At 35.5% G+C, this 10,438-nt stretch overlaps 1 protein-coding gene across 3 annotated transcripts; it reads right to left on the reverse strand.

Moving 5' to 3' along the window:
- Positions 1–1,714: 1,714 nt before the first annotated feature.
- LOC121245501 (ethylene-responsive transcription factor-like protein At4g13040) lies at positions 1,715–9,902 on the reverse strand. 3 transcript variants are annotated; one of them, XM_041143556.1, is made up of 7 exons: positions 9,664–9,902; positions 7,922–8,057; positions 7,563–7,690; positions 6,065–6,140; positions 4,563–4,743; positions 2,141–2,262; positions 1,715–2,053 (listed from the first exon to the last, which is right to left on the reverse strand). In XM_041143556.1, the coding sequence occupies exons 2-7, from the start codon at positions 7,962–7,964 to the stop codon at positions 1,917–1,919; spliced, it is 687 nt and encodes a 228-aa protein (XP_040999490.1). In that variant the 5' UTR covers positions 7,965–8,057; positions 9,664–9,902; the 3' UTR covers positions 1,715–1,916. The 3 variants fall into 3 exon arrangements, with proteins under 3 accessions (XP_040999490.1, XP_040999489.1, XP_040999491.1); XM_041143555.1 differs by having other exon boundaries at positions 7,922–8,035; positions 9,664–9,711; XM_041143557.1 differs by lacking the exon at positions 9,664–9,902 and adding an exon at positions 9,033–9,148 and having other exon boundaries at positions 7,922–8,035.
- Between the last annotated feature and the right edge of the window lie 536 nt (positions 9,903–10,438).

A 10,438-nucleotide genomic window follows, 5' to 3' on the forward strand; every position in this document is an offset into this window, starting at 1 on the left:
AAGTATAAACAAAGATATTTGAGTTACTCTTCGCTCTAGTGTGTAATTCAGCCAAGAGCTTCAAATTTCAATCAATAACGTGAAAAAAAAAAAACATTTATACTAATCTATTGAAACCAACTCTCTAGTCTCATAGATAGGACGTACGAATAAAAGGTCGTAATGATTAGGCTATTTCCCATTAATTTCTCTTTTTTGAGAATTGACTATGCAAGGATCCGGTTCAATAATTCTAAGATTGAGATTCAACAATGTAAAACTATTTACTTTCATGTTTTAAAAATCTTTATAAACGTGAGTATTTAGATAAATACTAAAAATATTGACAGGTGAGGCAACACCTAAGGAAGGGACTGGAGAAAGTGATGATAGTACATTAAGAAGTCTTCTAACCCACAAATCGAGACAAATTGTAGCAGGTTATAAAAAAAACTGCTAACTAAACCAGAAAGATAAGTCTTGACACCCACTTAGAAGCCTCAAGAAAAACAGACCGACATGGTTACGACTCATTAACATTGCAATTTTGGGAGCAAAGGACGCGTATTGGGGTGGAGAAGATACAGACAGCTCACTTGTGCAACCTATGATTTGACAATTACTTGTTGGCTTGGGACAGTCTTATTAATGTTGTAATATAGTTGAAGTCGTCTAGAACATAAAGTAGCCTATCAGATTTTTTATTTTTTAATTTTTTATGTGTTTTAATAGAATATTCAATAAAGTTGGTTCGTTCCCAACAAAACACATGTGGTCGCCTGAATTGGGTGGCCAAGATTAGAGAGAATATATCATTGCTCTCTGCATAACAGCAGCTCTGAGAAGTAACACAAACTAATTTGTTTAATTTTGATGCAATATTGCTTGATTAAAACGTTAATTACATAGCAAATTAATTAAATGTTAGCAAGGTAGATGTCATTATTGAAATGATTGATAAATAGCTAGGTTGATTGGGCGCCCACCCAAAACGGAACCAGGACAACCAAGGTATCTCCAGGGTTGTGTCTAGGTTGCCCAGGTTAGGAAATGACTTAACCATGCATACCTTGGAGAACCCAGGCATACTTGCTTTCTTTTTTATTTTTTACATGCTTTTTTATACCATCATATTGACTGTTGATATTCGCCTAGAGGTCACTCCAAGAAATATAGTCATCTATACCCACTCACGTCAATCTCACGAGCCTCTTATCCATTCTCATTTGATGACGGCGTAAGAGCAAGTCAAAATAGAAATCTTAATTATAAAAACTTAAAGTTCTTTGATATAAGTGATCAAATCTTAAACAATAATGCAAATTTAAACTAATTGATAGCCTTAAGACACGCATTAGAATTTTTAAAAAGCTTATAGATCCGGTGCAAGGTATCATTTCTTTGTATATGGACCTCTAAACACTCGTACACACAATGATATATGGACTTCTCCAAAGATTCTTAATATATGGACTTATGAAGATGGGATTATTTTGCTGAGAAAGGTAAAAGGGTGGGTTAATTTTGTTGGTTCATATGAAGATTTTTGTCTTCTATGGATCACTTTAAGATTTTAACCAAATTATAGAGCAAAGTTTGAATGGTACAGATCAAACAAGATTACTGAGATTGTCCACAAGTTACAGCCAGAAAGAACTTCTCTTTTTTCACAAGAAATTTCTCAAGAAGCTCTTCTGCTATGGGAAGAAAGAATTATAGCTGTGCTCGAGTTCAATGGCTTAAATATAATGGTAATTTATAACTAATCTACATCCAGTATGTAACTATTTATAGTGCAGAAGTCATAAGGAATTGCTTCTGAGGAGACAATGAAATCTACCATTATTAACCTAATACTTGTGAACCAAAAATGGAGCCCTATCGGCTACAACTTCACTGTTAGAACTGGAATATGATTTCATCCTTGTTCATAATTTTCAAGAGGCTGATGTGTCTGGCTCCACATCTTCTGAAGCTGAAAGGTCATTGGCCTCTTTCTTGCCATCCCATTCACTGTTATTCATTGGAGACTCCGACCTCCTCTGCGACCCCGTCCCAAGCCTTCGCTTATGTTCTGAAATTTTTTTAAGGAAATCATATAAGGATCCAAGAGACATGAACCTGAACACAATTATGACAGTGTGTAGCCAGAAATATTTACTTTTACTAGTAATCGCATGACGAGTTATTGCCAAGAATTCTTCCCACTTGAATTTCCTGAGTTCTTGCTTCTCCTCCTCAGAAAGCTCGAAATTGGGTTCCCTCCCACACATGAAAGCAGCCCTGGAATATTGGACAAAAAAAGGGACAAATGAGTTCACACATACCCGTTATTAGTCTATTTTGGCACATACTGTCTGCCCAAAAACTTCAGTAATGTACTAATTTCCTTTTTTCCCTTTGGCCTAATGATTTCCTTCTCCAATTTGGCCCAAGTAGATCGATCACACAATAAAACGCCAACCATGAGAAATGCCAGAAGTCCAAAGGAATAGCAGAACTACCATCAGTAAGCAATTAATAATTCATAATAGAGATGGTATTCTTATCACAAGGTAGTCCAAAAGAATAGCAGACAAACTAAAATACCAATAGGTTTCGCTTTGTTCCCTCCATTTAATTTGACTGCTAAAATTGTGTTAGATTTTTCTTTCATCTTAACAGTCAGATTTTAGCTGAAAGTGCACATTGAAGTTTATAGAAAGCTTAATATCCAAATTCAAATGTTTGATAGTGTAAGGATAGAGCTTTCGGAAGTTAATCTATAAAAATGACAAGAATTGTCAAACACATGCATTTTTAAAAGTCTTAAGTTAAAAACTTGTCACGTGTCCCTTCATTAAAAAAGACGTGTTTTTCGCAGGATCAATGGACACATGCCAACTTTTTAAATGGGTTGAAGGAATTTCCAACAATCAAATTTGGAGGAAAACTCAAGTTTAAGGAGAAAAGTGAAAAATAGGGGTAGTTTGTAGGTGACAAGTGTAATTATCACTAATAAAATCCGTAGAACAAAATCTTATCCAGTTTTTGCTGAATTCACAACAAATCCACTCAGTAAGGGAAGTCAAGAGCGTACCCAAAAGACAAAAGAGAAAAAAATGCTGAAAGTTAAAAATATAAAAGAAGTAAGAAAAAGAAAAAGCTGCAGACCAGATATTGAACAGTAAGTTATGTAATTGTATATATCCTGACATATAATATTAGTAGTACCTATAAGTTTGTCAGTCGTTTTGCCTCAATGTTTCTTGAGCAAAAAAAATACTTTCAAAGACTCTTACTAAATAAATTCAACTAATAGTGTAGGCTTTGGCTATTTTTTATCAATTGAAAGCCAGAAGATTAGACTTCCCGCTATGTTAACTGAAATGGCTGATTCATGAAAGACGAGTCAATTATCGGAAGACTCTAGGGATCGCCCACATCCTTTACTATCCTTCTTGAAGGATGTCATATCGTCTCATTTCTACTAGTTTGCAGTTTCCAATGTACTTATCTTTCGTACCGAATTGGTGTATCCAGATATTACAATTTCAGACCAATAAACATTACTTCCTGCTATATTGTGGCTACCAAAAGTAAGGGATTCGGCCAAATTTAAATCAGGGAAGAGAAATAGATTCTTAAAACATGAAAGAGTGAATTGAGCAACTTTGTTTTGCTTAGAAACATTATGTCAGGGTTGATTGTAGAATGCTCTTTGTTTCCTTTTTTTTTATTGGCACAGTGTTCCGACTAATCTTGGGGGTGTAAAGGTTCTCAGCAAAGAGTTTCCTGCAAGTACACCTCATGTAGTTTAAGGGGAAATTTCCTCAATCTGATGACTCCTAGAAATTGTTTGCACCCAAAGGTTCAAATTTTAAACCTGGAGGAAAATACCACCAAGACCAAGGCTCTTGCCACTTGAGCCAACCTCTAGGGGTTGTACAATTCTATATACAAGAGCAAATGTACTCAACTTAGCTAATTCTTTTTTTTTTTTTTTTTTTTTTTGGTTTGTTTACAGGTTTTTTCGGTCAACATAGATCTTTTTCGCATGTCATCAAAAGGAGGAAAGAACAAAAAATTCCTTCATTTCCTAAGATTATCAATGGAGAAGTTTTTCAGTTTCAAAAAACACAAGCGGTTGTGTCTCTAGCTACAATAATTGGAAAGTGTAGAATAACTTCAGATGGCAATACAGAAGGAATCAAGAGGTTTTGGTTTCAGACACAGTTGCAGAACATCATAAAGACCAATATGGTTTGATCTGAAGGTGCTATAATTTCAAAGAAAAGTGTGAGGCTCACAATCTTAGCAGGCACTGCAAAACAGCAAGGTGGTCAATCACCAAATATAAACCAGGGCCATAGGTAGATAGTAAACACAAAAGATTTGTGCAGCTACCACACAAACAGGGTTATGGTTTTTTAACTTTTGCCAGCTGAGAAATGCACTGTTCTTCGTTTTCGTCTATATTTGTCGCGGGGAGCAGGGAGGATTAGTTCATTTTTCTTTATATAATTTCACTGTTATATTATCTTTAATAGAAATCTAGCAAATAAAAAATGTTGGTATGAACAAAGGTTGAAATTCAGAGTTACCTGTCATACAAACGGGCAGCCTCTTCTTGTGAACCAACAGTTCCAAGGTGAATTTGTTTCTTATCAACTTTAATTGCTGCCTGCCATTTCATATTCTTGTAATAGACACCTCTCATCAGACATGGTTCTTGGTTTTGAAAAAGCTTTCTCCTGTGTCGCTTTCTGCGTTTTATTGGTGGCCCTACAATAAAATAATCACAATAATAAGACTTAACATATGTCAAGTTTCAGAACAGCCAGAAATCTCACAACATTTTACATGAATGAGATCCATAAGAAAGGGCTAAACTCAGATCATTATACTTCGGAAGAAAATAAAAGATGAAGGAATTGCATTGCCCATGAGAGTCATATAAATCAAAATACAATCAAAACTATAAAACACGATGATGAAAGACACATGCATCCAAAGTATACAATGCTGTAACTCAATGGAACTATGCAACTAAACCAGGCAAATCTCCAACAGCTCAAAATATCGAAAGGGTAAAATACTCTTCCAAACCAGAAACATAGATATAAAAGTTTTCAAAGGATGTCCTCCAGCTTTTAAGACATCAATAATTTAAGAGGAAGTGACTAGTTTTGGAGAGTTTTAAATTTCATAGAATTTATTGGCATTCTGTGTAGAAGACTCGTACTTCAGTTGTACTGAAAAGTTTTAGACTATGACAGTACATGATGCTCTCACTCTTGGTGTCTTGTCACCTAAATAATCTTTTTGTTGGTTTACGTGATCATTAAAAAGCACGTGAAGCATGGGAATCCAATCTTGAAGCATAACTAAAGGACAATGGTTCTTAACACTGAAAGAATGAGCAAGCAGAGGCCACAAAAGGTTTTCAGATGAATACCTAGTTTGTTCAAAGGATAGTCATATAGGAGCTACTGAGGAGGAAAAATGGAAAAGAAAATATGATTCAGAAAATATTGATAGCACGGTTTGTACTCTAGATGAGCGGTATGTACTGATACCCTGAAAAAATAACTCTTAAAATACTGAGTGTTGAGATCTTATGAAATTTCTGACACAGCATTGTTCAAACACCAAAATCATCAAATGCAACATAAGATTATATAACCAGGTTTTTCAAACCAAGGGTACTTGATTACTTGAAGTGGGGATGTATTCATATAAAGTATTCAAATTTCATCAGCTTAATCTATGAGAACTGTTTGTATTCCAACCTCTTTCCTTCTTGTATCACCTTCCTTCCTTCCTTGTTCATTATTTATATTATCATCTCAGATCAATCTAGTAAAAAAAATTCCACAACAAACCACAATCAACTTATTTCATAATAAGAAAAATAAGTTTTAAAGTTTGTCACTTTAGGCTATCTAGCAATTACAATCTTTCGGCAGATTATCAAACAAAAGTTGACCAAAAATGAAGAAAAATATCGCTGCTCTTTGTAGAAGAAATGGAGGAACAAATTTAAGTTCACTCTGGCTTAATTAACTCAGCATATTTAGAGCAGATAATTCGAAGAACAACAAACCTGCAACTGGTTGAATGGGCTGCTCTTTGGATGAGCTTGAACCAGTTTCATTTGATGATCCAGATCGTACTTTATTCTGGGAAACATAAACTAAAAAGGTAAGCCCAAAGCATACAATAGAATCATACATCTTGCAAACACACAGCTGACTAGTTAGGAATTATGTCAATAAAGCACAAGTGTTTGAAAAACCAAGTCTGAGGCATCAAAATCCCAAAGCTTTTAGGATTTGACAACGTAACAATCTGTTACTCCGAGCCTATCAAATCATGTTACCTAGAAGAACATTTTTGCCAAAAAACAGAATGCCAATCTCTAACGACTTTCCAATATCCTATGGTGGATCATCATATCCTGAATCTCACTTTCTTGCCAATGATGGATTCATCATATATCCTGAATCTCACCATAGCATTGTACACCATGTGCAAATACAGGAGAGGAAATATACACATTACTATCTAAATATTTTCAATCATGGTTAATGGAAGCATAAATCTATGTGACGAAAAGATACCCAGGTTCCATTCAGCGACTAAGGGGAGAATAGCTATGTAGTTCTCATGATGATATTGTTCCACCATCCATTTTTCCCTTTACTTTGGTAGATTCGATCTCAGGGATTACTTCCATGATTGGATGCTGATGTAAATGGAGATATGTTAATTTCTTAATTATGCCTAGTTAAGAAATATCCTTATGAGGTCCTTATGACAGAAATATTAAATATATATGATCCACTATGAAGTCAGACCAACCCAGTTGTCAAGCAGCAGAATGAACTATTTTAACCAAGTAAATGGGGTTGGAGGTTGGAATAACTTACTTGCAGAGCTAATCATTTTGCCACAACAAATCACTAAGATCTATACGTTAACAATGCAGTGGAACAAAACTACTATCTAGGGCCTAAAATTATGAGGGAAGCCCATTATGCTTGGATGGCATTAGGCTATGTGCCACGAAAATAAAGTTGCACTAAAGGTTGATCCTAAAATATTCTATTGGCCCCGTTTGGATGCTGAGATGAGATGAGATGAAAATCTATAAATAGTAGTGAAATGATTTGTGAATAGTAGTGAAATGGTTTGAGTTAAGATGTTTTATAGGGTTTTGGGAAAGGAGAGAAAAAAAGTTGAATAAAAATATTATAAAGTTAAAATATTGTTAGAATATAATCTTTTAATATATTTTTGTTTTGGATTAGAAAAAAAGCTGAATTGTTTTTGTATTTGATTGAAAGTTTGGGAAAGTTGTAATGATTAAGTAATGATTAGATGAAAAAGTTGAAGTTGAAATTGAAAAATGCTTGTGTTTTGGTGATGTTTGCATGTTGAGATGGGATGATTTTTATCTCATCTCAACATCCAAACCACAAAATTTTGGACAAAATAGTATGAATTATAGCGCAATGTGAGACTTATCAAGGCAGAGTAACAACAACTCAATGCTCTATCTGATGCTGATGGTTGAATAGATAAGGACTGATACTTCTTACCCCCATTGGCTGGTTTACATCATCTGAAGGTACTGGATGCACTCTGACAGGATTGTTGGTCTGGGTAGGATTTGCAGGAGCAGTTCCATTGAAAACCCTAGGAAGTGGAGCTATGAATGAACTTCTCCCTGCAGAGGCCAATTAATTTTGGTGATAAAACTAAATTCCAGTTCACCAGCATGTAATTATTAGAATCCGTAACACAGATGAGTAGTGGCATTTACATTTAACTTCTACCAGAAAATTATGCTACCTACTCAACAAATAATGTTAATTACTCTGAGTTGGGGCAGCCTATAGAGGACAGTCCAACAGAAGCACACAATAATTTCAATGTATATATTTCAAAAAGTAATTACCAGAGCATAGCCCCAAAAGCTTGCGCCTTCGTAAGCTCACCATATTTTGACTCAAATTTCCAATTAATGTACAATGGCCTACTTTTCAACTTCTTTCATGTATCACATAGCTCCCTGGATCACAAAAGGAATAACACTGTGACAAAGGTACACATGAAACCAAGTTTCAGACAGAAATTACTTGGAATGACAACGATTTAATGCATTAAATACCAATTTGAAACCATTGAAAAAGAGATTATAACAACATAGAAGCACCTGTTATGATAAAGATGAATAAAACAAAAAGAAATAAATATAGAATGCTCATACACGAGTATAGAGAACAGTATCAGTTGAATATTACAGTTGCCGATATGTCAGTTGGAGAACATGATCAAATTTACCACGAGAAACATCTTTATGTTACTAGTATGTCATTTAGAAACAAGATTCCTACTGAAGGATAACTTGCAATACAATATAGCCTTATTATAAAAATCCTTTATATATTATGCTTCATGTCTGCTCATCGAAGACATGGGAATTCCATGTTTGTGCAAGTTGTTATGCCAGCAGGGTTACTTCATTGGTGATTTGCCTTCTTCCAAATTTAAGCTCAATACTATTGCCATAAACTCAAGGAGAACGTAAATGAATGACTAGCGGATGCACTATTTCTTCTTTGAGAAGATTGTTGCATCGGGTCAGCACCAGCTACACATACTGGGTGCCATGGACTTTTCCACAAGCACACAAAAAACAAAACTCGGAAAAGAAATAGCATGGTTTTCTTTTCTTTCTTTTTTTTTTTTTGGGGGGGGGGGGGGGGGGGGGTTTAAAATAGGCATTTGGTTACCAAAACTCTAAAAATCACATAAGCAAAGACCCAAGGCAATGACTAAGAAACTAGTCTACACGATCAGTGGGATCAAATATCACCGTTCGGTCAAATCATCTAAAAGTTCACCCTAACATCGACTCCTGACACTCAAATTCATCTTGATAAGCTGCAAAGGACTGGCAGAAATTTCACCACCTAAGATATCTCAGCGCCCACACTAGAACAGGAATAAATATAAAACAACTGACAATAATTTCCCATTGAAGTTCCATAAAGAACCAAGCTTGCCTTCGATTTGTATGCATTTAAGGGGAAATAATGCGGTTGATCTTGAACTATCAAAAACAAAGCAATGCAAACACGAAAAACCTTCCATGGTTTGGGCCAATCTTCTTTCAGAGTTGCTGAAATTGGTGCATCAATTGCAAGTTAGTAGAAAGGTGGGAAACATAAAACCCAAAAAGAAATTAAAAAAAAAAAAAAAGAGGTTAAAAAATAAGCCACCTAGTGATCCATTGTAATTTACAGACACTAATCACAAAACTCTCATTCATGCTAAACGGGATCAGTGTCAAGAGAAACCAACACAAACACCGAAAGAATCCCCTAGTAGGATTTCCTGATCTCTCTCAACGGAAACAAAGTCAACCGACCAACATACCACCTTTGTTGGAGGCGTTAATCGTAAAGACAAGCCCAAATGCCCAAGCACAAAATAGAGTCCAACAACACGCTTGTAGGGGCCAAAACACAAGAATCAAGAAATCCAGAGAGCCAAAATAAGAAACGGGAGACTTGTCTGCCGTCAACGCAGAATGCTCACGACCAAAGACCCAGCAGACAAGTCAAGAACGGACTACCCAAAACGAGAAGAGGAACAAAGCCACTAGAAAGAGAAAGAGGCAGGCATTGTTTGTACCTGAAGAGGCAGGGAAGGCGGCAGCTGAGGGAGCGTGGAAGCGGAGGGAATCGCAAAAGGTGGTTGGTGAGCAAAGTGCAAAGGGATTTAGGAATTTAGGAAGGAAAGGTGGTGAGTAAAAAAGAGAGGAGATAGAGAGAGAAAGAAGAGATTATGTATTAAGTTTGTGGCTCATGCATCTACCACCTTTTGTTTTTATGTTTCTCTTTCTCATTTGTATGGAGAGGAGGGTGTGTTGGAGGTGGTTTAATGGTGTCTAGGACTCTAGAGAGGAAAATAAGTCTTTGAGAGAGAGAGAGAGAGAGAGAGAGAGAGAGGTTGAATACGAGTAGAAGAAGAACGTATGCCTTTCATATGTGCTTTAGTTAGGTTGGTTTCCCTTGCTGCCCCTTTCCAAGCTTTGTGCAAAGCCTTGTTTTAACTTTGTTGGAATTACTATATCACCCTTAATACTGTTTTATATGCAGTACCCTTTCCATTTAAACAGCTTTACATATTATGTGCGTGTTGTGCATAAATCAATGTTTGAATATCGTATCGGATACCGTACCGGTCAAGGCACTAGAACGAAATATTTCGGTACCGGTACCGTTCGAGATAGCGTTTCGGGATAACGTTCGGGATAGTCGATCTATAAATAAATTATATATATAAATATATATAAAAATTATATTCTAAAATAATAGTCTATATATAAATAAATTATATACAAATATATATATATAAATTATAAATAGTCTAGTCTGAATTGAGGGTTAAAAAAATAAGTTTGTAG

This window comes from Juglans microcarpa x Juglans regia, unplaced genomic scaffold (genome assembly GCF_004785595.1).
Source record: "Juglans microcarpa x Juglans regia isolate MS1-56 unplaced genomic scaffold, Jm3101_v1.0 JmScfU0038, whole genome shotgun sequence".
NCBI classification, from domain to species: domain Eukaryota; kingdom Viridiplantae; phylum Streptophyta; class Magnoliopsida; order Fagales; family Juglandaceae; genus Juglans; species Juglans microcarpa x Juglans regia.

What these genes read in the sequence shown, in the direction of transcription:
- LOC121245501 (XM_041143556.1), bottom strand. Translation starts at nt 7,964, where the DNA reads ATGGTGAGCTTACGAAGGCGCAAGCTTTTGGGGCTATGCTCTG. An exon ending in GCTTTTGGGGCTATGCTCTG is followed by an intron (nt 7,691 to 7,921) that starts GTAATTACTTTT and finishes TGGCCTCTGCAG; the next exon opens with GGAGAAGTTCATTCATAGCT. An exon ending in GCTGCCCGTTTGTATGACAG is followed by an intron (nt 2,263 to 4,562) that starts GTAACTCTGAAT and finishes CCAATATTCCAG; the next exon opens with GGCTGCTTTCATGTGTGGGA.